This window comes from Palaemon carinicauda, chromosome 6 (assembly GCF_036898095.1).
Source record: "Palaemon carinicauda isolate YSFRI2023 chromosome 6, ASM3689809v2, whole genome shotgun sequence".
Taxonomy (NCBI): domain Eukaryota; kingdom Metazoa; phylum Arthropoda; class Malacostraca; order Decapoda; family Palaemonidae; genus Palaemon; species Palaemon carinicauda.
Window position 1 is genome coordinate 166,014,781 of NC_090730.1, and position 26,843 is coordinate 166,041,623.

At 51.5% G+C, this 26,843-nt stretch overlaps 1 protein-coding gene across 1 annotated transcript in view; it reads right to left on the reverse strand.

Moving 5' to 3' along the window:
* Window positions 1-26,843, reverse strand: part of LOC137642793 (glutamate receptor ionotropic, kainate glr-3-like) — a 102,150-nt gene that overhangs the window by 21,816 nt on the left and 53,491 nt on the right. The window contains exons 5-6 of the mRNA XM_068375649.1: window positions 10,624-10,841; window positions 1,439-1,619 (exon numbers count right to left, since the gene is read on the reverse strand). Coding sequence (XP_068231750.1) covers window positions 1,439-1,619; window positions 10,624-10,841 — 399 coding nt within the window. The remainder of the gene's footprint in view (window positions 1-1,438; window positions 1,620-10,623; window positions 10,842-26,843) is intronic.

Here is a 26,843-nt window from a genome sequence, read left to right on the forward strand (position 1 = left end):
AGTACTAAGCCAGAACCAGAGAGTAAAGTATTACTGTTATTACAAGAATTATTTTCCACCAGTGCCGATAAATTGTCTTTAACTACACAGGTCAGAGAAGTATTGTTGGAGGAATCCTTTTTATTGCCGAGGTTGTCAACAGAGCTTTCCTTACTTAAACAAGCAGAAGTCGTCAACGGTGTCTGGGGTTTGCCATTTGATCCAGGGATACGGGGAACATTAAGTTTACTCATTAATTATTTTTTGGGGGAGGGAAGGGGTCATAATAACAATGAAAAAAACAATGAAAAAAAATAAAGTTTAAGGGAGAGAAAATATTAAGACTGTCTGAAATTCCAAAGAAGACACCGTTAGCCTTTCCTGGAATTAATTTCTCCACCAATGACACCTGCGAAAGCTGCTTACCAAATGTCCACTCCCTACCCTACCACAAAGGGATGGTACCACTATGATTAGAGTGGCTCAAGTGTATGCCAAACCCGCTTGATGGGACTGAGAGCATTTCAAGAATACAATCATCCCCACTCTAATCATAGTGGCAGGCAAACCGGACAGAATGCCGAGAGTCCTATCTCTATGAAATCGCCAACCCCTGGAATCCGAAGGCCAAATTTTCCTACGAGATAGTTCCGCGTGCCAGTATGGGAACACTGACACTCCTAGGTGTCCAAACATTTTCGGGCAGTTGGCAAGACCACCACAGCTCCCACAATTGATTTTGAAATAAAAACCGATCCTGGATACAATGTCCCCTCTAAAAAACCTGGACAGTGAAATGGGTAAGAGAGTTTTGACAGCAAGGTTGGAGACAGCTGATAATAATGAAGGAGGAATAAGCAATAAGAAGTAATAGAAAAAGAATGAGAGAAATTTAGAGTCAAACTGAGGAAAAGAAATTCCCCAGTTCGAGAGCCTTCTTGCCCGTCACAAGCCTTCAGCACGGGAATGATATGCCGTGCTGAAGCCCGATGACTTCATCAAAGCATTCTCTCGTTAAGAGGGTGTATGAGGACAGGGAATATGTAAAGAATGGGCCAGATTATTCGGTATATGTGTAAGCAAAGGGAAAATGAACCGTAACCAGAGATAAGTATCCAATGTAGTACTGTCTGGCCAGTCAAAGGACCTCATAACTCTCTAGCGGTAGTATCTCAACGGGTGGCTGGTTCCTTGGCCAACCTACTACCTATAAATTGATATAAAGTCTAAAAGAGACTGTCTCATGGTACACCAAATCAAAGACACCACTATATTGCATAATACATCTCAAGTCATATATCACATATATGCTGAAGTGAAAAATGACTTGAAATAAATTTTTTTATTATTCATCGCTTTATATATAATGTAATTAAAAAGCTGGTATCATTAATAAATCAGACTAGAAATTAGGCATTGAAGTCATGCAGTTTCTTTTCAACAAAAAATAAAACTTTACCTGTTTTTGCAAAGTCCTTGGCCATCAACAAGCTAGATTCCAGACTGGTGATAAGTAACACGTGATCTCCCCTCCTTACTAAAGTGTCTAGTTTCTTGGGAAATTCTAAAGCAGAGCTATACTTGTAAAGTCCATAATCATGCAGTCGATTGAGTTCTGCCAACTCGCCTGATTCTGCGTTCTATAAGAACAAAAAAATCATAGTAATATATGTATACGAGTATTTTGGCAGAAGACGTTTCAGACAGAAACCACAGAAGTAAACAGGTATCCCATGCACATTACAATAAAAAGCTTCCCAAATTCTTAAAAACAATATCAATACACTATACACAAAATAGGTCTTACAAACATGTTAATTAAATCTGATATAAATTTACATAGTGTAATTTAGTTTCTTGGAGTTCTGCTTCCTGATATATGAGCTGCAACATGACAAATTTGGAGATAATTTGTATTTTTCCTAACCATACAAACCTTAGCTATTTTCATTGGGTTTACCTTTTAGCGTAGCTGAAATGTCGAGCCAATAGTTTTTAACGAGGGTTAATTACCCCCGCACTAGTTAGCGGGGGTAGGGGAAGGGATAGCTTGCTACCCCTTCCCCCCCACACACCGGTGATTTGCTTCACTTCACTTAGAGGTAGGACTTGACTTGGGGGCCAGGGTTGGCGGGCAAATATGAGTAAATAGCTAAGGTTTGTATGGTTAGGAAAAATACAAATTATCTCCGAATTTGTCATTTGTTCCGTAACCGAAATACAAACCACGCTATTTACATTGGGTGACTTACCCCTCAGGAAGGGTGGAAAGTCCCCAGCCTTACTGACTTCGGCTTTGCCCGGGGACTCCATCCCTCAGTGAGTAGCACTTGAGAGAAGGAGCCCCTGCACCTCACAAGTTCCTTGCTTCGCCAGGAACGAGTGGCCTACATAAGTTGTGTGTGGAGGAAAGTGTGACTCGTCTTATGAAGTTGACCTTGAGACCTTTAGATAGGAATCTAGGATAGGACGTTCCCAATACCACCTCGTCGGGGTATGGGGGACGCAACAGTATTAAGCTTAATACTAGGAGCACAAGGAAGCATGGGTTACCTGCAGAGGTCGAGGTCAGCTATGCGAGGACCAGGATGCTGCTTCCCCAAGAGAGGGGAGAATGAAGAAAGAAGTAAGGGTCACACATACTCTTTCATTCACGCAGACTAAAACCGGGTAACAACGCCCTCAACCTACTGCTATTTGTCCATAAAGGAGCCTGAGGTTAGACCAGCTGTTGCGTAGCTACCACAGGGCCGATAGAAAACGTATCGAGGCTCCTGTGGGTCACGTCCTGCAGGTAGTGGGCTGTGAAGGTCGTCTGACGCTTCCAGACCCCAGCTTGAAGCACCTGCGTCACAGAGAAGTTTCTCTTGAAGGCCAGGGACGTAGCAATACCCCTGACATCGTATGCCCTAGGGCGACGTGACGGAGGAGGGTCTGGATTCAAGGCGTGGTGGATAACCCTTCGAATCCAAGCTGAGATGGTGTTCCTGGTGACCCTCCTCTTCGTCCTGTCTGTGCTCACAAACAATGCTCGCACTTGAGGACGGACTGCAGCCGTTCTCTTCAAGTAGTACCTCAGACACCTCACTGGACATAGTAGCAGCTGGTCTGGGTCGCTTGTTACAGAGCGGAGACTCGCGATCCTGAAAGTCGAACCGAGGAGCCGGCACTCCAGGATTCTGAGTCTTGGCCACAAACTCAGAGACGAACCTGAACGTTACCTCCCCCCATCCCCTTGAATGGGCAATGTCGTACGAGAGACCATGAAGTTCACTAACCCGCTTGGCCGAAGCCAAAGCGAGCAGGAAAGCCGTCTTCCAAGACAGGTGGCGATCGGAGGCCTGGCGTAATGGTTCGAAGGGAGATCTCTTAAGAGCCCTGAGGACCCAAACCACATTCCAAGGAGGAGGTCTCACTTCCGACTGGGGGCAGGTAAGCTCATAGCTACGTATGAGTAGAGAGAGTTCTAGCGAGGAAGAAATGTCCACACCTTTCAGCCTGAAAGCCAAGCTTAAGGCTGAGCGATAGCCTTTCACCGCCGAGACAGAAACGCGCATTTCCTCCCGCATATATACGAGGAAGTCCGCTATTGCTGGAATAGTGGCATCGAGTGGAGAGATACCCCTTCCATGACACCAACCACAAAAGACTCCCCACTTCGCCTGGCAGACTCCCTCAGAGGACCTTCGCAGGTGCCGAGACATTCTCTCCGCAACCTGTTGCAAAAAGCCTCTCTCCGTGAGGAGACGCTGGATAGTCTCCAGGCGTGAAGCCGAAGCGAGGCCACGGCCTTGTGAGGGACGTTGGAGTGGGGTTGTCTGAGAAGCTCGTGTCGTGGAGGAAGTTCCCTCGGGAGCTCCGTCAGGAGCTGCAGAAGGTCCGGGAACCATTCCACGTGATGCCATAGCGGAGCTACCAGTCATCAAACAGTTGACCGATAGTCTGGTCCTGTTGAGCACCCTTCTCATCAGACAGAACGGTGGGAAGGCGTACACGTCCATGTTGTCCCACCGTTGCTGGAAAGCATCTTGCCAGAGAGCCTTGGGGTCCAGGACTGGGGAGCAGCATAGAGGCAGCTTGAAATTCAACGCTGTCGCGAACAGGTCCACGGTCGGGGAACCCCACAAAGTCAGGACTTTGTTGGCTATCTGAGGATCCAAAGACCACTCGGTACTCACTATCTGCGAGGCCCTGCTCAGACTGTCGGTGAGCACATTCCTCTTGCCAGGAATGAAGCGAGCTGATAGTGTTATCGAATGGACTTTGGTCCACCTCAGAACCTCTACTGCAAGATGGGATAGCTGCTGCGAAAAAGTGCCTCCCTGCTTGTTGATATAAGCCACTACCGTGGTGTTGTCGCTCATCACCACCACGGAATGACCCGCCAGGGTCCGTTGGAACTGTTGAAGAGCCAGAAAGACGGCCTTCAACTCTAGCAGGTTGATGTGCAGGCACTTTTCTGATTCTGACCAAAGGCCTGAGGTCCTCTGGTTCAGAACGTGCGCCCCCCACACTTCTTTTGACGCGTCCGAAAACAGTGTCAATTCTGGGGGGAGGACGAGAAGACTCACTCCCTTCCGCAGGTTCTCGTCGACCAGCCACCACCGCAAGTCCGTCCGTTCCAAAGATCCTATCAGGACCTGAACGTCCGGGGAATCGGATCCTTGATTGCACCGGTACTTGAGCCGCCACTGCAGGGATCTCATCCTGAGGCGGCTGTTTGGAACCAGACGAGCCAGGGAGGACAGGTGACCTAAGAGACGCAACCACGATTGGGCGGGAAGCTCTTCTCGCCTGAGGAAGGGTTCCGCCACCCTCCTCAGCCTTGCTATCCTGTCGTCTGATGGGAAGGCTTTGTGGAGATTGGTGTCTATCAGCATGCCTAGATAAACCAGTCGTTGGGACGGCTGCAGAGAGGACTTCTCGAGGTTTACCACGATCCACAGATCCTGGCAAAGACCTAGAAGCCTGTCTCGGTGCCGAAGAAGGGTCGACTCCGAGTCTGCTAGGATCAGCCAGTCGTCCAGATAGCGAAGGAGACGAATGCCGTTCCTGTGCGCCCAAGATGAAATCAGGGTGAACACTCTGGTGAACACCTGAGGAGCTGTGGAGAGACCGAAACACAGCACCTTGAACTGGTAGATCTTGTCGTCTAGGCAGAATCTCAAGTACTTCCTGGAAGACGGATGGATTGGGATCTGGAAGTACGCGTCCTTCAGATCCAGTGTGCACATGAAGTCTAGAGGTCTCACCGCAAGTCTGACCGTGTCCGCTGTCTCCATGCTGAACCGAGTTTGCTTGACAAACCCGTTCAGAGCTGAGAGGTCGATGACAGGTCTCCAGCCTCCAGACGCCTTCTTTACAAGAAAGAGTCGACTGAAGAAGCCTGGGGAGCCGTCGACGACCTCCTGGAGAGCACCCTTCTTGAGCATGGTCTCGACTTCCGCCTGAAGGGCCAGCCCCTTTGCCGATCCCGTGGCATAGGAGCACAACGACACTAGATTCGCTGTCAGGGGAGGTTGAGATGTTATGAACGGGACGCGATAGCCTTGGCCGATCACTGAAACCGACCAAGCATTGGCCCCGTGTTGCTGCCACCTGTGCACGCAACGTTGAAGGCATCCCCCCACAGGTGGACACGCAGGGGGACTGCCACTCCTAGGGTTTGCAGCCGCGGCCGCTCCCTCTAGGAGTCTTGCCTCCCCTGGAGGACTTACCGCCCCACTTGACCTTGGCTGGAAAGGGCTGGGCTTAGACACCACTTTCTTAGCTGCCGGTGCCTGCTTCGGTGCCTTACGAGGCTGCTGCTGCTGTTGCTGCGGAGCTGGAGGCTTATAGGGCAGAGCTGTAAGGGCCCTATGGAGGAGGGAGTCCGTGCTAGATTTCCTCCACCTCTCAGCCGTTCGCTCCATATCCTGTGGCTCGAACAGATTCTCCCCAAGGAGGGAAGCATGTCTGAGCCTACAGACATCCACGGCGGGGACCTTTGGGTGGAACCTCTCAGTCACTGCATCGCGCCGCTTCATCACCGAGTTGGCCCACAGGGTGGTAACCTGGTGCGCCAGGAACTCGATGGAGCGGGTGCCCGAGAGTAAGAAGGTCTCCAGGGTCTTCCTATTGGTCTCCTTAGACAAGTCCTTGGAGCGCAATAGGATGCCCAGAGTTCCTAGCCATATATCCAGCCACGAAGTGGCCTGCATGGCGCACTTCGCGACCTTCTCATGGCTAAGGATCTCCGACGCCGAGAACGACACCTGCCGGGCAGAGCTTCTTGAGGGGAACTCCCTTAGCCAGCTCTTCAACGGAGTGATGGAGAGGAAGAGCGAGACTAGACTCACCCAAGATCTCAAAATAACTCCTCTGCTGGAGACGAGGAGGTGGGATGAGCTTGTTCCCGGCAGAGGAACGACTGGAGGAGGCAAGAATCGCAAACTGGGCGTTGGCCCTGGCTCTGGCACTCTCCAATCCCAGAGACCAGGGCAGAGCCGCACTGGTCTTAGGGGCTTTCTGAACATCGAACACTTGGTCCAGGACCGTGTCCTTGCCTTCTCGGGGGGCGATCACGGGGTCCATGAACCCATTGAGTTGCCTCATCAGGCTCAGGACCTGCCAGAAGGCATATTCAGATTCCTGCTGGTCTCCTTGCGGGCTGGCAGCTAAGTCTCCCGTCCCCGGAATCTCTTCCTGAGGCGAAGCGTGGACGTTCCCCCGGGGAGCAGCGGGTTCCTGGCGAATCCTTGAAGACAATTTTGGGATGGTCTTGGAGTCCTTGGGTTCCCTCCTGGGAGGGATACAGGATCCCAACAAAGAGGTTCGGAGAGCCCCTTCCGCGCGAGACGATTCTCCTCCATGAAGAGAAGGCTCCCCCATTGGTGCTGAGGGGGAGACTATCACCTCACTGGACTCACCCGAGGACGGAAAAGCCTCGTCCACGGGAGAAGGAGAAAACGCCTGCGAAGGGGATGGGGCCTTCCCGACAGACCTCTTAGGAACCAACTTCTCCCTGGGGGAAGTCACCACGAAGTCCACTCCTCTCTCTCTTCAGCGTAGGTGAGGCAGCCGTTGGTTTGTTCCCCTGATCGGCGAGTGCTGGCTTTATAACCCTCACTAACGCCCGCATCAGAGGACCAAACCAAGTCTGTTGCTCCACGGACACAGAGTCCGAAATCCTCGCTGGAGGGAAAGGGATTGGGCGATTCTTCGGAGTGGACACCACTGGACCTGCCTGAAAAGGAAAGGGGGAAGAAAGACGCACTGACCTCTCTGAAGTGTCTTCCCTGTCCTGCACAATGGTCCTGCGCTTTGGCGGAGGCGATCCTGAGCGCGGTCTGGTGACACGCGTTCTTGCTGCTGTTGCTGGCTGTGAAATTCGGCGCGAACGGTGGTCGTGCGGGCGCGCAGGCGAGCTGTCGCGCGGGCGGGCGGGCGGGCAGGCGAACGAGCGCGAGGGCGTACAGGCGAACGAGCGCGTGGGCGTACAGGCGAACGAGCGCGTGGGCGAGCCGGTGAACGAATGCGTTGGCGCGTCAGCGAGGGAACACATTGTCGCGCGGGCGAGCGAGAACGCTCCGAAGATCGCTGGCAACGTTGGTCAGGAGACCTGTAGCGCGTGGGAGAGTGATTGTGAGCAGGCGATTGGTGGTGCGCTGGCGAACGCTGGCGCGCAGGCGAACGATGGCGCGTTGGCGCATGGTGACGCATTGGCGAGCGATAGCACGTAGATTGAGTAGGCGAACGCCCGCGCGAGGGCGAGCTAACAGAGGGCGACCCATGTCCTTCCAGATCCTCTGGGCGACGGCGCGTTGGAGAATGCATGCGCGCAGGCGACAGGTCACGCGGGCGGTCTGGAGATCGCCGATGTTCAGGTGATCGCTGATGCGTAGGAGAACGCTGACGAGCAGGCGATTGTTGCATCGTCTGTGATCGCTGGCGAGCAAGAGGGCGACGCGTGGAATCCTGTGAAGGAACAGTCGGCGCGGCGCGTTCACGAACAGGAACAGGAAGCGCGTAGGCGCATGGGCGAACATGTGTTTTAGAAACAAGCGCTGGCGAACGCAAGCGATGTTGTGCAGGAACAAGCTGAGGATCACGAGGGCGCTCAGGAGACTGATGGCGCGCTGGGCGCACAACAGGAACTGCAGGATATTCGGAGACCACAGGGGAGCGCTGGTGAGCAGAAGGGCGATGATCCTCAGAAGAGCGCTGACGAACAGGAGAGCGCTGACGAGCAGGAGAGCGCTGACGAGCAGGAGAGCGCTGACGAGCAGGAGAGCGCTGACGAGCAGGAGAGCGCCTGTGCGCTAACACTGCAGAAGGGAGAGCAGGGGAACGCTGGCGCTGGGCGCTCTTCAGGAACAACAGGTTGAAGGATGACCTCAGGAGAGCGCTGGCGAGAAGAGGGGCGATCATCAGGAGAGCGCTGGCGAACAGAAGAGCGCTGACGAGCAGGAGAGCGCCTGTGCGCTAACACTGCACGCGTAAGGGAAGAATCCCTTTGCCCCGAAGGGACCGTTGCCCTTTGGGTGACGAGGTCAGGTTGCTGAACATCTGCCCCAGAAGTTGAAGGTCTGGAAGGCGTAGGAGACCGATCCCAGAGAGGTCTAATGAAGCTGGAGCTGCAGGCTGTTTACGGCGAGGAAAGTCCCCTTCGGAGGAAGAAGATCCAAAAAGGCGCCTCTTATCACCCTCATAAGGAGACGGGAGGCCCTTGCGACGCAGGGGACGGCGAGCCTTACGGCGAAGGCGGCCATCAGTCCGAAGGGGAGTCTCAGTCAAAGCACTCCCCTTAGAGGGAAGCTGGACAGCAAAAGAGCCCGTAGGGGTTCTTCCCCCTTCGAAGGATGTACAGAAGGGGGAGGAGAGCAGGAGAGCGCCTGTGCGCTAACACTGTAGAAGGGAGAGCAGGGGAACGCTGGCGCGCTGGGCGCTCTTCAGGAACAACAGGTTGAAGGATGACCTCAGGAGAGCGCTGGCGAGAAGAGGGGCGATCATCAGGAGAGCGCTGGCGAACAGAAGAGCGCTGACGAGCAGGAGAGCGCCTGTGCGCTAACACTGCACGCGTAAGGGAAGAATCCCTTTGCCCCGAAGGGACCGTTGCCCTTCGGGTGACGAGGTCAGGTTGCTGAACATCTGCCCCAGAAGTTGAAGGTCTGGAAGGCGTAGGAGACCGATCCCCAGAGAGGTCTAATGAAGCTGGAGCTGCAGGCTGTTTACGGCGAGGAAAGTCCCCTTCGGAGGAAGAAGGAGAAGATCCAAAAAGGCGCCCCTTAGCACCCTTATAAGGAGACGGGAGGCCCTTGCGACGCAGGGGACGGCGAGCCTTACGGCGAAGGCGGCCATCAGTCCGAAGGGGAGTCTCAGTCAAAGCACTCCCCTTAGAGGGAAGCTGGACAGCAAAAGAGCCCGTAGGACTCCCTTCCCCCTTCGAAGGATGTACAGAAGGGGGAGGAGAGCCGTCAGCACCAACACCCCAACTGCACCTGCAGAGGATTGCCCCGCCCCGTCGGAGGCCTCTGCCACCACGACGTCGACGATAGACAGAGGATCTACCTCTGCTATCACCAGCGACTGCTTAACAGCGGCCCCCAACTGGACAAGGTCAATCAGGGCAACCCTGGAGGGCAAGCCCTTAAGCCCCAGGGAAGCCCAAATCTGTAAAAGATCATCGTTAGACAAAGAATTATCAATAACCTCCCCCGGGGGAGGAGGAGGAACCGCCCCACTATGGGAGGCGACGCCCTCTAACCCAACCCAAGGTCAGGAAACAGAACTAGGGCCTGCGCTCCCACTCGGCTGACTCTCCTTAGGAGCCGAACGAGGGGCAGCTTCGGAGGAGGTTTGTGTGGCGGAAGAAGAGTCCCGAGAACCTTTCTCCTTCAAGGCAAACCCGGAAGGAGAACGATCTCTCTTGGACTTCTTCTTACGCCGTCGGCCAAACCTCTCCCACTGGGAGGCAGACCACTCCCTGCACTCACTGCACTTATTTTCCTGATCACACCGTCGGCCTCGACACTGCGGGCAAAGGGTGTGAGGATCAGTGTCCACGGCCGATATAAAAGTACCATAAGGGCGGCCGGCAATTCCAGGGCACATATGCATAGTAATCATAAAGGTGGTCAACTTCTAACACACACACACAAACTGAAGGAGAAAGCAGAAAAAGATTAAAGGCTGTCAACGAGGACGATGGACAAACACGTCTGTTCATCGCCGGAGCCAAAAGTGAAGTGAAGCAAATCACCGGTGTGTGGGGGGGGAGGGGTAGCAAGCTATCCCTTCCCCTACCCCCGCTAACTAGCGCGGGGGTAATTAACCCTCGTTAAGAATTATTGGCTCGTCATTTCAGCTACGCTAAAAGGTAAACCCAATGTAAATAGCGTGGTTTGTATTTCGGTTACGGAACAATTAAGATTCAGCTTATAACATTATATTAAATTTTTGTATTTCCATGTCATCAGTAACAAAGTCAGTTTTTATTTCTTAACATTCCTCATCTTTGAAGATAATTTGACATATTTATCCCAATGTGTACAATAATTAATATTCTTCACACAGATATTACAACAAAATTCATGTAAATATTTACAAGTACAGTATTCTGACCCAATTCATAAACTTGAGAAATAAAGAGGGAATTCTAATTACCGTGATAGCAGTCGTAACAATGGTATTTGGCTGCATGATAATGCCATTTCTACTACTGATAAGTTTCTTGATGCTCTGAATGGGTTGTGGAATGTATCTCAGAGCCAGGAGGGAGACAAGGTTCCCAGTGTAGCTAAACAGCACCATCAGCACGACTAACATCCAGCTGCCAAAAATCAGACGCTGATAACCACGACGGGCGAATCTCTTGGGTATACCTGTGGGTGAAAATCGTATACTTTTGAAGTAAAGTACAGTAGAACCTCAGAGGTTGTTGAAAAACAATTTCTTAGCCATACAAAGCTGATTCCTTTAAATAGATGACTTCAGTCCGAGCTGGAAGACCATTGAATTGTTAACAAGGAAATTGGTTAATTACCCACCTGCCTAAGTCAAGACACTTCTGACCTTATGCCTAAGGAGTGGTTGAGGGAGGGAAGTATAACACGAAGGGCTAAGGTTTGCATAACTAGAGAAAATACAAATTACTTTTAAAATCTTATACAGTATTTACTTGTACACAAATACTGTATGAATCTTTCATCCATTAAGATGATACTTACTCTGTTGGGAGGCAGTTCTCTATAACCAAACAAGGAGGTTTTTCTTTGTCCCTGTAGATGTCATCCTTCCTGATCCAATATAGGTGCAAGGAATGTGCTTTTAACAGCCTCCTAACCATTAGCATATAGAAGCTGTTAGGGCCTCAGCCAGTACTGGCTTTAAAGGAAGCCAGTTCTAGGTCACAAAAAACCTATCTCCCTTACAAGGAAATGATATCTGCAGGGACAAACCCGCATGAGAAATGTTTGGCATACACCAACCCATCCTCAACCTTGTAAGGAGGATGGGAGAGTTGCTTCTTGGGAGATGTCCAACCAGTGTGTAATAATTGAGGATGCTGCATCCTCTCATGAGAGGGGAACAAGAAAGAGGTATAAAAGTAAGTCAATCTACCCTTTCTCAAGAGTTACGCTGAATACAATACATTAGATGAGTTGGATACTTGTCCATGAGGGAGCAGGGAGTGTTACACAAATATTGAGCAGCCACTGCTGGACCCAAGAAAAGAAGTACAAGAGCCTGTGGGGAGGTGGGCAATGTCCGTAAATTACAAAAAGGTGACGAGGGTTCAAAATCTTCAGCTCCAAGTAAATATACCAACAGATAAACTTGAAGGCTACTAGTAATCTTAATTTAAAGGACTCAGGTTTGTGTAAATAGGAAAAATGCACATTACTTACTTTTAAAGTTTGTTATTTGTTCTTACAAGTATACATATCTTTCAACCTTTAAAACAGACTCACTTACTGATGGGAGGAAGACCGTTAGAACCAAACTGGAGGATTATTTCTATTCCTGGTCATGTCATATTTCCTAGTCCCATACAGGAGTGAGAAAAGTGATGCCAACACTCTCCTAATAGCTAATCATCGGGATATAAAAGATGTTAGGTACTCAGCCAGTACTGGCATAAAAGGAAGCTAATACTAGGAAACAGAAAACCAATCTCCATAAAAGGAAGATATCGGCAGTATCAAACCAGGCACATCAAGAGAAATGTTTGGTAAGACACTGACACACACCTCCCATTTACCAGGAGGATGGAGGAGTTGCCTGCAAGAAATTTCATCATGTAATTCACCAACATCTGATGTCCAACTAGCTTGTAACGGTTACAACTGCTGCCTCCTATTGAGAAAGGAACTAGGAGGAGGTGGAAGAGACTTATGTAAAAACATGACAAATTCGAAGATAATTTGTATTTTTCCTAACCATACAAACCTTAGCTATTTACAAAGGGTATTACTTTTAGCGTAGCTGAAATGGCGAGCCATTAGAATTTAACGAGGGTGTATTACCCCCGAGCTAGTTATCGGGGGGGTAGGGGAGTGGTAGCTAGCTACCCCTCCTCCCCCTCACACACAGGTGAATACTCACTTTCACTTAGAGGTAGGACTTGTCTTGGGGGACAGGGCTGGCGGGCAAATATGTGTAAATAGCTAAGGTTTGTATGGTTAGGAAAAATACAAATTATCTTCGAATTTGTCATTTGTTCCGTAACCGAAATACAAACCACGCTATTTACAAAGGGTGACTTATCCCTTAGGAAGGGTGGAAAGTCCCCAGCCATACTGGCTTTGGCTTTACCCGGGGACTCAGAATCCGAGTGAGTCGCACTCGAGAAAAGGAGTCCCTGCACCTCACAAGTTCCTTGCTCCGCAAGGAACCATGTGGCCTACGTAAGCTTGTGTGTGAAGGAAGAAGTGTGACCCGTCCTGGGCAGTTGACCTGGAGTTCCAGAAGGAACTCTGGGTTAGGACGTTCCCAATACCACCTCGTCAGGGTATGGGGGACGCGACAGTATTGACTCAATACTCGGAACACAAGGAAGCATGGTTTACCTGCAGAGGTTCGAGGTCAGCTATGCAGAGACCAGGATGCTGCTTCCCCGTAGAGGGGATGATGAAGAAAGAAGTAAGGGCCAGACATACTTCTTTCGTTCATGCAGACTAAAACCTGATAACAATGCCCTCAACCTTCTGCTACCTGTCCAAAAAGGAGCCTGAGGTTAGACCAGCTGTTGTGTAGCCACCACAGAGCAATAGAAAACGTATCGAGACTCCTGTGGGTCACGCCCTGCAGGAAGCGGGCTGCGAAGGTCATCAGACGCTTCCAGACTCCAGCTTGTAGCACCTGCGTCACAGAGTAGTATTACTCGAAGGCGAGGGATGTTGCGATGTATCCAACATCGTGCTGTAGGGCGACGTGACGGGGGAGGGTCTGAAGACAGGTCGAGATGAATGTCCTTGAGTCCGGGCTGAAGAGGTATACTGGTGACTCTCCCCCCATGTCCTCCTTGTGTTCCCAAATCGGCTGCAACTGAGGACAAACTGCAGCTGTTCCCAGCGCTAACCTCTCGATTCCTTACTGGCAAGAAAGAGAAGGTCTTGGGACATCAGACACAGAATGGAGACTCAAAATCTTGAATGAATCGGACCGAAGGGCCGGGACCCTCAGATTCTGAGTCTAGCCAACAACTCAGGAGCGAGCCTGAATGTTGCCTTCCCCTCTTCCTTAGAAAGGGGGGAGTAGTAAGAGACCAAGAAGATTGCTTACACACTGGCCGTGGCCAGAGTGAGCAGAAGACCCAAGGCGGAATACAATCCGAGGCCTGTCGTAAAAGGGTCTTGAGAAGATCTCTTAAAGGACTAAAAGTCCGAGCCATGCTCCAAGTTGGAGGTCTTCCTCCGACTAGGGCAGGGACGATCGTAGCTTCGCATGAGCGAGGATAGATCCAGCGGGCAGGAAAAAGTTATTCCTTTAAGCCTGAAGGTCAGGGAAAGGCTGAGCGACAGGCTTCATTGCCGAGAGCGGAAAGGAGTTTCCTCCCGCCGAAAGGCAATAAGACCGTTATTGCTGGAGAAGAGGCCTCAAGGGAAGAGGTATATCTCCCACGGCACCAACCACCTTAGACTCTTCACTTTGCCTGGGAGACCCCTGTGGATGACTATCGCAGATGACGCGACCTCCGTACCGCGACTGTAGCGGGTTGTCTCTTCTAGAGGAGGAAGCGTAGTGTCTCCAGGCATGAAGCCGAAGCGACGCCCCGGTTCGGGAGAGATGTCGCAGTGTGGTTGCTTGAGTAGTCTGCGCCGTGGGAGAAGCTCTCCCGGGAGTTCCGTCAGGGGAAGCAGAGGGTCCAGAAACCGTTCTGCGCATAGTCCCAGTGGAGCTCTCCCATTGAAAGGTTGACAGACAACCTGGTCTTGTTGAGACCCATTGTCCGCAGACAAAAAGGAGGGAAGACGCAGGCGTCGAAGTTGTCCCACCATCACCGAAATGCATCTTGCCAGAGTCTCGGGGTCTGAGACTGGGGGAAGACTAGCGGAAGCTTGAGGTTCCAAGCTGTCGCGATCAGGTCCCCCAGACCAGCACTTGCTGGTTACCCAAGGTCAAAGACCCCTAGGTACACTCTCTCTATGAGGCTCTGCTCGGATAGTCTGAGAGAAACATTCCCCTGCCTGGAATGAGAGAGCCGATGGTGGTATTGAGAGAATCTCAATCATCCCGGTATCTCTACTGCAAGATGTGAAGGTGTGAAAATGCGTCCCCTGTTGGTTAGAATGAAGTCGAAGCGCAACGGGGCGACTCGGCAGGAGCTGTAGGATCTGAAGAGGGGCCAGACTAAGGCCCCTAAGCCTGCCTGAATGATGGAGAGGTATCCTTCAGGTCTTGACCATAGGCCTGGACCGGAACATGCCCCCCCCCCCCCCCTTTCCTTTGACGAGTCCGAGAACCGCATCAAGAATGTGGGGAAAGGACGAGAATATCCACTACCATCAAGAGGCTTCATAGGTCAACACCCATTGCAGGTCTAATAGTTCCGCTGGTCCCATAGGGCCAGGGAGTCCGGTTAAACATTGCCTGAAGCCACCGGAACTTGGATCGCCCCACATGGAACTTATCCTGAGGCGACCGTTCGGACTATAGACGGGTCAATGAGGAAAGAAGAACTAGGAAACGTTCCAAGGTAGGGCTGAAAACTCTGCTTGACTGAGAACAGGTACTGCGACTCTCCTCAGTCTTGCCACAGTCAACCGAAAGGAAGGCTCGGAGGATGTGGTAACAGAATCTGGCGTCCCCAGGTGGTCACCCATCCAAGTACCGACGTTGCTTAACCTCGCTGGACGGACGAGAAGCGGGGTTTCCAATGTGGTAAGGCGGTTGACTCAATATCATGGCCAGATACTCCAGATGTTGAGGCAGAGGAAGAGAAGGCTCCAAGCAAAATACCATGAGCCCACACTCATGGTAAGCATCCGGAAGCTTGTCCCGGCGCTGAAGAAGGTCGAAACCCGAGCCTACCGGAGTTGACCAGCCCTCCAAACAGCAGAGGAGGCAGAAGCCTGCACCTGAGCGGCCAAGAGGAAGGCAGGGAGAGTTCTCTGGGGAAACAAACCTGCTATGCCACGGCGGGATAGCCACGCTGCGAATTTTACATGACTACTGAGCAGCCACCTCATGATACAAAGAAAGGGGCCCCAAGGACCTGTGGGGCCATGAAGTATTGAGAAGCAAAGGTGGTAGAAAGACTGCTCAGAAGACTCTCTCTGAGCATTGACCCTTCCCCCTAGAAGGAGGGATAGAAACTACGAAGAGATTCTTCAGCAGAGGCAGGCAAGGAAGTCACCTATTTGCTGACAGGTGCTTTGGCTGGAGACATGTTCTCTACAGACCCCATTGTAAAGAGCGCCTTTCTTGGGCTATGCCTGATATCTAACTGAATGGGACACCACTCAACTTGAGGGGGAATCTTTACCAGCTGCTGGTATGGCATAGCCATATTGGACTCATGGTCTGGCAGACTGAATTAATGGGGTAAATTATCACCGGGTGAGGTACGTCACTTCCTCCCAGAGGAGGCGGGTGGCTTTCAAGGGCAGCTATTCCACGCCCTTACTTGGCCTATGATGCTGGTGATTGGTTTGTGCGGGAGCGCTGTTACACTAAGCTCCCGTTCCACTTGATGGGCCCCACAGAACTTGGTCAGCGGGTGACTCCATTTCTTCCTTCTCATACACCACTGGGGCTCCCTACAGGCTAGGATCATCTATTTATGTTGCAACAGGAACGGAGAACATGGGCGAACATCTTACTTTAACTTGGCTGTTCAAGTGAATCTAGTCTAAGTAGAAAACCGATATTTTAGGTTCACAAACACCCTGTCCGACACAGAAGGTACCAATCACAGGGTGAGACCCAATTATTATTATTATTATTATTATTACTTGCTAGTTACAACCCAAGCTGGAAAAGCAGGATGCTGTAAGCCAGGGGCTCCAGCAGGGAAAATAGCCCAGTGAGGAAAGGAAACAAGAAAAATGACAAATTCGTAGGTAATTTTGTATTTTTCCTAACTATACAAACCTTAGCTATTTAATATGGGTTATTACATTTGGCGTAGCTGAAATGATGAGCCATTAGAATTTTAACGAGGGTTTACTACCCCACAGCTAATTAGCGGGGGGTAAAGAGGGTAGCTTGCTACCCCGCCCCCTCCCACACACCTGTGCTTGAGCTCACTTTGCTTAGAGGTAGGACTTCAAGGGGGATAGGGCTGGCGGGCAAGTTTGATTAAATAGCTAAGGTTTGTATAGTTAGGAAAAATACAAATTACCTACGAATTTGTCATTTGTTCCGTAACTGACATACAAACCACGCTTTTTAATATGGGTAACTCACCAGTTAGGAAGGGTGAAAAGTCCCAGCCAGTACTGGCTTTTGGCTTTGCCTGGGGACTCAGTATCTGAGTATGTCCGCACTCAACAATAAGGAGTCCCTGCACCTCGCTAGAACCTTGCTACGCAAGGGCTGCGGCCTACATAAGCTGTGTGTGAGGGTATGAAGTGTGACTTGTCCTAGGAAGTTGACCTGTAGTCCTTTAGATGGAAACTTTAGGCTAGGACTCTCCCAATACCACCTCGTCAGGGTATGGGGACGTGACAGTATTAGCTTAATACTAGGAACACAAGGAAGCATGGTTTACCTGCAGTGGTTCAAGGTCAGCTGTGCAGAGAACCCAGGATGCTGCTTTCCCCAAGAGAGGGGAGGATGAAGAAAAGAATAAGGGCCAGACATACCCTTTCATTCATTCAGACTAAGACTGGGTAACAATGCCCTCAACCTTCTGCTACTTGTCCATTAAGGAGCCTGAAGTTTTAAACCAGCTGTTGTGCAGCCACCACAGGGCCGATAGAAAACGTATAGAGCCTCCTGTGGGTAACGTCTTGCAGGTAGTGGGCTGTGAAGGTCGTCTGACGCTTCCACACCCCAGCTTGGAGCACCTGCGTCACTGAGAAGTTTTTCTTGAAGGCCAGGGACGTAGCTACGCCCCTGACGTCATGTGCTCTAGGACGACGTGATGGAGGAGGGTCTGGATTCAGGGACAGATGGATCACCATACGAATCCATACCGAAATGGTGTTCTTGGTGGCCGTCCTCTTAGTCCTCCCAGTGCTCACAAACAATGCCGGCACCTGGCGACGCACTGCAGCCGTTCTTTTAAGATATAGCCTCAAACTCCTTACTGGACACAGTAGGATATGGTCTGGGTCATCTGTTACAGAACGAAGACTCGAAATCTGGAAGGAGTCGAACCGAGGGTCCGGCACCCCTGGGTTCTGAGTCTTAGCAATAAACTCAGGGACGAATTTGAACTTTACCTCACCCCATCCCCTTGAATGGGCGATGTCATAAGAGAGACCATGAAGTTCACTGTCTCGCTTGGCCGAGGCCAAAGCTAGTAGGAACACCGTCTTCCAAGTTAGGTGGCAATCTGAAGCCTGGCGTAATGGTTCGTAGGGAGGTCTATTAAGAGACCTGAGAACTCGAACCACGTTCCATGGAGGTGGTCTGACTTCCGACTGAGGGCAAGTATGTTCATAACTCCGTATGAGTAGGGAAAGTTCCAGCGAGGAAGAAATGTCCACTCCTTTGAGCCTGAAGGCTAGACTTAAGGCTGAGCGATAGCCTTTCACCGCCAAGACTGAAAGGCGCATTTCTTCCCGCAAATACACGAAGAACTTCGCTATTGCTGGAATACTGGCATCGAGTGGAGAGATACCCCTTCAAAGACACCAACCACAGAAGACTCTCCACTTTGCCTGGTAGACAGATGCGAATGACTTTCGCAGGTGTCCAGACATCCTAATAGCAACTTGTTGCGAAAATCCTCTCTCAGCGAGGAGATGCTGGATAGTCTCCAGGTGTGAAGTCGCGCTACGGCTTTGTGGAAGATGTTGGCGTGTGGTTGTTTGAGTAGCGGAGGGAGTTCTCTTGGAAGTTCCGTTAGGAGTTGCAGAAGGTCCGGAAACCATTCCGCGTGATGCCATAGCGGAGCTATAAGGGTCATCGAAAGATTGACCGATATTCTGGTCTTGTTGAGCACCCTCCTCATCAGACAGAACGGGGGAAAGGCGTACACGTCGATGTTGTCCCACCATTGTTGGAAGGCCTCTTGCCAGAGCGCCTTGGGATCCGGGACTGGGGAGCAGTACAGCGGAAGCTTGAAGTTCAGCGCTGTAGCGAACAGATCCACAGTCGGGGAACCCCACAAAGCCAGGACTTTGTTGGCAACTAGATGATCCAAAGACCACTCGGTACTCACTATCTGAGACGCTCTGTTCAGACTGTCGGAGAGCACATTCCTCTTGCCTGGAAGGAAGCGTGCCGATAGTGGAATCGAGTGGGCTTCGGTCCATCTCAGTATCTCTACTGCGAGATGGGATAGCTGCTTTGAAAAGGTATCTCCTTGCTTGTTGATGTAAGCCACTACTTTGGTGTTGTCGCTCATCACCACCACAGAGTGACCCGCCAGATATTGTTGGAACTATTGAAGGGTCAGGAATACGGACTTCATTACTAGCAGATTTATATGGAGGCACTTTTCTGATTCTGACCACAGGCCTGAGGTCCTGTGTTGCAGAACGTGGGCCCCCCACCCTTTCTTTGAGGCATCCGAAAACAGCATCAAATCCGGGGGGGAGGACGAGAAGATCCACTCCCCTTCGGAAGGTTCTCGTCTGTCACCCACCACTGAAGGTCCGTCTGTTCCGCAGGACCCATAGGGATGAAGAGGTCCGGGGAATCGTAACCCTGATTCCACCGAGACTTGAGTCACCATTGGAGGGATCTCATCCTGAGGCGACCGTTGGGAACTAGACGAGCCAAGGATGAGAGGTGACCGAGGAGACGTAACCACGATTGGGCTGGAAGTTCTTCTTGTCTGAGGAAAGGGCTTGCGACCTTCCTCAGCCTTGCTATCCTGTCGTCTGATGGGAAGGCTTTGTGGAGATTGGTGTCTATGATCATGCCTAGATATACCAGTCTTTGAGTGGGAAGCAGAGAGGACTTCTCGAGATTTACCATGATCCCCAGATCTTGGCAAAGTCCCAGAAGTTTGTCTCGGTGTCGAAGGGCTGACTCCGAGTCTGCTAGGATCAGCCAGTCGTCCAGATAACGGAGGAGACGGATGCCGATCCTGTGTGCCCATGACGTTATTAGGGTGAACACTCTGGTGAAAACCTGTGGTGCTGTGGAGAGACCGAAACACAGCACCTTGAACTGGTAGATCTTGTGGTCTAGGCTGAATCTTAAGTACTTCCTTGAAGACGGATGGACTGGGATCTGGAAGTAAGCGTCCTTTAAGTCCAGTGTACACATGAAGTCTTGCGGTCTCACTGCAAGTCTGACTGTGTCTGCGGTCTCCATGCTGAACGGAGTTTGCTTGACAAACTTGTTCAGAGCTGAGAGGTCGATGACTGGTCTCCAGCCTCCAGACGCCTTCTTTACAAAAAAGAGAGTCGACCGAAGAAGCCTGGGGACCCGTCGAGGACCTCTTGGAGAGCCCCCTTCTTCAACATGGTCTGGACTTCTGCCCGAAGGGCTTGCCCCCTTGCCGATCCCATGGCAAGGGACCTCAACGACACTGGATCCGCTGTCAGTGGAGGTAGAGATGTTGTGGACAGGACGCGATATCCCTGACTGATTACGGAAATCGTCCAGGAATAGGCCACGAGTTGCTGCCACCTGTTCGCGCAACTTTGTAGGCATCCCCCCACTGGTGGACATGCAGGGGGACTACCAATCCTAGCGTTTGCGGCCTCAGCCGCTCCCTCTAGGATTCTTACCTCCACTGGAGGACTTTTTGCCTTTCTTGTCCTTGGCAGGAAAGGGCTTAGACACCGTCATCTTCGCTGCAGCTGCCGGTTTCGTGGTCTTGGTAGGACGTGGTTGCTGGGGTGCTGGAGGTTTATAGGGCTTCAATGTTAGAGCCCTATGTAGGAGAGAGTCCTGGTTGGACTTCCTCCACCTCTCAGCCGCCTGCTCCACGTCCTTAGGCTCAAACAAGTTCTTCCCCATAACGGAAGAATGCCTGAGCCTGCTGATCGTGGTATTGGGGACCATTTGATGGAACCTCTAAGACACCACATCTCGACGTTTCAAGATGGTGTTAGCCCACAAGTTCAAGGCTTGGAGGGCTAGAAACTCGATTGTGCGAGTGCCGAGAGTAAAAAGGTCTCGATAGCCTTCCTGGTACTTTCTTTGGACAAATCCTCTGAACGTAACAGGATGCCTAGGGACCCTAGCCAGATATCCAGCCACGAAGTGGCCAGTATGGTACACTTCGCTACCTTCTCCTGGCTAAGGATCTCCGTAGCCGAGAGCGAGACCTGCCGGTTGGAGTCTCTCTCAAGAGGGACTCCCCTGGTAAGCTCTTTGAAGAGTGGTATAGGGGAAGAGCTAAACAAATCTCCTCAACGATGTCAAAGTACCTCCTCTGTTGGACACGAGGAGGTGGGAGGAGTTTGTTGCCGGCGCTGGATCAGCTGGAAGAGGCAAGCACAGAGAGTTGGCCTTCGACCTTGCCTCTGGCACTCTTGACCCCTTAAGACCAGGGCAAAGCTGCAGTGGCCTTCGAGGGTTTTTGAGTCCCAAAGACTCGGTCCAAGACCATGTCTTTGCCCTCACGAGGGGGAATCTCTGGATCAGCAAACCCATTGAGATTCCTCATAAGGGTAAGAACCTGCCAGAACGCATGTTCTGATTCCTGCAGCTCTCCTCCTGAAGGGCTAGCAGCGAAGTCTTCTGTCCCCAAAGGCTCTTCTTGGGGGGACTCGTGGACGTTTTCCGAGTGCTTGGCTAGCTCCGGTCTAAGCCTTGAAGATGACTTCGGCACAGTCTTGGAGTCCTTCGACTCCCTCCTGGGAGGGATGCAAGACTCCAACAACAATGGTGGGAGACTCTTCTCCACCCCTACACGAGAAGACTTTCCAGCGCGAGGTGGGGTTTCCCTCATTGGTGCGATGGGGGAACGCCTCACCTCACGTGACTCCCCAGAGGACGGGAAATCTTCGTCCAAAGGGGAGGGAGAGAAAGTCTGGGGGGGTGAGGAGGCCTTCCTCAAGGACTTACGAGGAGTCAGCTTTGCCCTCGGAGAAGTTACCCCGTTTGAAACTCCTCTCTTCCTCTTCAGGGGAGTATTAGCTGCCAATGATTTGTGGCCCAGCTCAGAGAGAACAGGCTTAAAGGCCTGCATTACCGCTCTGACCAGGGTCCCAAACCAAGGCTGCTGGCTGACGGCTGCACTGTCAGAAACTCCCTCTGAAGGGAAGGGGATCGACCGATCCCTAAGAGGAGTTACCAAAGGGGAGTTCGCCTGAAAAGATGATGAAGGAGAAGAAAAGTCCCTGGACCTTTCCGGAACCTTCCCGCCTGCTGGCGAGGGGGGGGGGGGGGCACAACGATGATGACCTGGCCGCGCGTTGTCCTGCAGCCTCGCGCGTGGGGCGGTGGGGGGGGGGTTTGATGATCGCGCGATGGGAAATGCCCTGAGTCGCGAGCGGGAGACTGTTGGTGTGTCCGCGGGCGAATGTTGGCGCTCGGGCGCACGATGGCGAGGGTGCGCGCGAGGGCGATGGCGAGGGTGCGCGCGAGGGCGATGGCGAGGGTGCGCGCGAGGGTGCGCGCGAGGGCGATGGCGAGGGTGCACACGAGGGCGATGGCGAGGGTGCGCGCGAGGGCGATGGCGAGGGTGCGCGCGAGGGCAATGGCGAGGGTGCGCGTGAGGGCTATGGCGAGGGTGCGCGCGAGGGCGATGGCGAGGGTGCGCGCGGGCGAGCGATGGCGCGCAGGGGCACAAGCTGGAGAAAGCAGAGGGTGCGCCGAAGGAAGGTTAAGCACTCGCGCACAGGATCCGGCCGAAGAGCCCGTGCGGGCGATGATATCCTTCGGCGCGCACGCACGAGACACATCTCTTGCGCGCGGGTCCGCATGAGTGCCCACATCAGGCTGTGGAGATGAGCGTGGGCGCGCAACCTCGTGGGCGCGCATTGGAGACTCAGGGGGAGAACGATGGCGCGTTGGTGAACGCTGACGCATTGGCGAGTGCTGGCGAGCAGGGGGAGAATTTAACTTCCCTACTGCGCCCAGATCAGAAGATTGTGGGCGCGCAGGAGATCGTTGGCGCGCAGGTGAGCGTTGGCGCACAGGAGAGCGCTGGCTCGTAGGTGAGCTCTGGCGCGCAGGAGAACGATGGCGCACATGGCACGCAGCAGGTTGAAGGCGCGCAGTAGTGCACTGGCACGCAGGTGAGCGCTGACACACAGGTGAGCGCTGACGTGCAGGTGAGCGCTAGCGTGCTTCAACAGGAACTTCCTCTGTCGAAGAGCGCTTGCGCGCAGGTGAGCGTTGGCGCGCAGGTGAGCGCTGGCGCGTAAGGGACGTATGCACCAACTTGCGCATACGCCCTTGATGCCCCGAAGGGACCGTTGCCGGATGCATTGGTGCCCACAGCGCGTCAGCAGCCAGGAACGGCGACGGCAGGTCAGCAGATCTGACGGGAGGAAGGTCGGCGTGTCATTTGTAAGGATGACCTTCCACTGAAGGAGATCGCGGAGATCTGCAGAGAGGTTCAGGGTTGTAGCTGGGAGAGTCGGAGAACGATGGCGAGGTTCCTCTGCGGCGGACTGCGGAGACGATGAACCGAAGAGGCGCCTCCTCACACCCTTGTGAGGTGAAGGAAGGCCTCTACGGCGAAGAGGAAGGCGGGCTTTACGTCTTATGCGCCCTCTGGGGGCCGTGGGGTCAGCGGGCTGACCATCAGCAGTCCTCCGAAGAGGACTCTCTGTGAGTGAACTCCCCCGAGGGTGAGAATCATCGGCAGGAGAGACCGTTGGACTTAGTTCCTCCCTCGAAAGATGAGCAGAGGGAGGAACTAAGCCTTCAGCTACAACAGGTTGATCACGAGCAGAGGTCTGAGATACCGGATCGGAAGCCTCTGCCACCACAACATCGACGATAGACAGAGGATCAACCTCTGCCAAAGTCGGCGATTGTTTGACAGCGGCCCCCAACCGAACCCTCAAGCCCCAACGAAGCCCAAAGCTGAAACAAATCATCATTAGACATGTAAAGATTTAAATCCTCCCCCGGGGGGGGGGAGGAGGAGGAGCTGACTCGCTATAGGAGGCAACTCCCTCTCCCGAACCCCGAGATCGGGCAACAGAACTATGGTCTACACTACCACTCGACAGTTTTTCGGAAGAAACCGATCGAGCGGGAGTTTCGGAGGAGGTTTGTGCCACGGAAGAAGAGCCCTTGGGATTTTCTCCTTTCAAAGAGACCTTCAAAGGAGAAATATCCAGTCTGGACTACTTCTTCCGTCGCCAAGCAAACCTCTCCCACTGGGAGGTAAACCACTCCCTACACTCACCACACACTTTATTTCTATCACACCGCTGGCCCCCCACAGTAAGGACTAAGGGTGTGAGGGTCCGTATCGACCGCCGACATAAACGTGCCACAAGGGCGGTCGGGTAATCCAGGACACTTTCGCATAGCAGAGGCCAACTTCACGCACACCTGTCAAAGGAAAAGCAAAAAGCATTAAATGGCTGTCAGGAAGGCGAGGGTGAAAGCGGACATGTCAGACTACCACCCGAGCCGAGAACAAAAGTGAGCTCAAGCACAGGTGTGTGTGAGGGGGAGGGGGGTAGCAAGCTACCCTCCCTACCCCCCGCTAACTAACGGTGGGGTAGTAAACCCTTGTTAAAATTCTAATGGCTTGTCATTTCAGCTACGCCGAAAGTAATAACCCATATTAAATAGCGTGGTGTGTATGTCAGTTACGGAACAAATAAAAAATTTTAAGAACAGTAACAACATTAAATTAAATATTTCGTATATAAACTATAAATACTTTAACAAAACAAGTGGAAGAGAAATATGACAAAATAGTTTGCCAGAGTGTACCCTCAAGCAATTCTATCAGGAAGAGGGAGCGTGACTTCCTAAGGGCCACAGCATTCCTCCTATATCAACAGTAGTGATGAAGGTAGGAGCAAAGATCACTCTCACTCTCACATGGCCTATAGATCCATCTGACCAAAACCTAAGGTAACAGTCAGTAGGTGGGATCTATCACTCTTCCCTGAAGGAGTAAAGCAAATGCTAATAATCCCAAGAATCTTCATGCAAGAAGCCTTGCATGACTACTACTCTTCATTCTTTATTCTGTGAAGTGTCTGAAGAAAAGAATTGGAAGAAGGAGTTGAGTGAGGAAAGAGAAGAGTGAACTTATATCTCCCCTTGCCAAACATTCTTCCTTGCTACCACGAGTGATTCAGTAGTTCTTACTGATCAAGAACAGGTGAGCAACCTTTCCGAGTTTGATGATGCAAGTACCAAGGAAAAACTCCCAGTTAAAAACCATTCTTAGGTATTTCATCCTGTGCTTAGGTGTGAGATCAGATTTTCTTTAATCATAATCCTCAGATCTGTAAGAATAAAGACTCTGAAGAGATCATTCTGAACAAACTAAGCTTGACACTTGGATGGACACTTGTGCGACGGACTGCATTTACCAGAAGCCTGAAGTCTTCCTCTCAAGAGGCTGAGTACTGTATAGAGCAAAGGTTCCCTTTAAACGAGTTTGGGCTCTATCCCAGAGAAGACACGGGAAGAGCTGACGGGATGGGACTGGAGAAAATCGTACACGAATTCCAGTTCATAAATTGAAAACTGTTCCACACCTGTCGCATGTCCAGAGATGAAACCTGGAAGGTGCATCTCAAACAAAATTATATTAAAGAGGGTCAGCAAATGTGCAAGGCAAGGTGACGCATGCTCATAATGATACAGGAGACATACCTCTGTGTTGCTCTAAAACTTATATGCCTCCTAGTACCTTCCCTGGCCTGAGCCTGGGGAGGGTAAAGATGGGTGGAGTACGATCTAACCTGCTTTGGAGAAAGAAGCTGGTGGTGATCATTACAGGGATTTAGAGAAGGCCGGGACCTTTCTCTAACTTCAGCCAGATGGCATGGCTGACCCTAAAGACTTGGCCATGGTTTCCCTTGAAAGGCTTAAGTCCTTGAGGAATACTGCATGGCAGACGAAGTTCTGATACACAGCTGCCTAAATATCACTCTCTTGGAAGATACACATAGTCTATCAGTTTGTTAAAATTACCTCAGGCTAGAGACGATATGCTACTAACCCGCTCTGGGAATTGTTTTCTCCCCTTCGAATACAACTACTCAAATCCGAAACGGATCAAGGAATGTATAATTGGGAGGTAGATGATCACATGACATTAATGGTCTTGTTCCATGTCCACAAAATGATCCCTGGTGTCATAGCCAGGGAGGTACAGTATTCCTCACTATGTTGACCAAGTGCGGTAAAATGCTCAGCTAGGATCAGTGCTTGGAAATACGGAACGGGCACTGGTCACTGACCAGCTCAGCTCAATCCACAGCATGCTACCTCGCAGGCCCTGAACTGAGCAGTGACATCTCCTCTTTTGGAGGTATCGAAGTACATTGAGAAAGAAACTAAACCATAACAATAACCCATCATCCATGTAAAAGGTGAGAGAGAGCACTCAAGCACCTCGATTAGTATTTGGTTGTTAGTAAGGCTGTACCAGTCTAAGGTGAGCAGCCGTGCTCACCTTAGACCGACACAGCTGCGAGTTGAGGCCTACCGAGCCCATAGGCTGATGCACTGATCTGCATGGGTTCAAGTACTGCACTGGGTGGGGACTGTCTCAAACACCCTGTGAAACTTCTTGTTATTAGCTTTCCTGTGCTTCTTCAACTTCTTCTGAGAAGAATTGCTATGATGAAAAGGGGACGAGAAGGAGAACTGATTTACACAACAATGTATCCTCACCCTCAATAATAGGATTTCGTGCTCTGTCAAGGAATGCCGTTCACTTGGTACTGGTGCAAACAATGGCCGCTTTCACACTGGTCTCGCTGACCCCAAAGATACGAGTGATTGAGAAACTGTAGCAGTTTGAAAGTGAACAGCAGTAACTATAACATTAAGCTCGCAATCGCTTACTGACTCCAAAAGTGCCAATAGGCATGTGAGCTCCATTTAAGCTTGCTTGAGAAGGTGTGATTGTGCTTATCGGTTTGGCTCCATGACAGTGAAAGGAGGTGGTGTGAATGATACTCCATCAGCAGACCCTATGGTGCTGGAAATTGACCTGGGTAAGATGATTCACCTGCAACTGATGAGATGATAGTGGCTGTCACACCAGGCTCACAAACGAGTTAAAAAATTGGCAAGGAAAGACCTTAAACAGACGGGAGTGGAAGGATATATCTGAGACCTTTGTCCTACAATGAACTGAATGGGACACCACT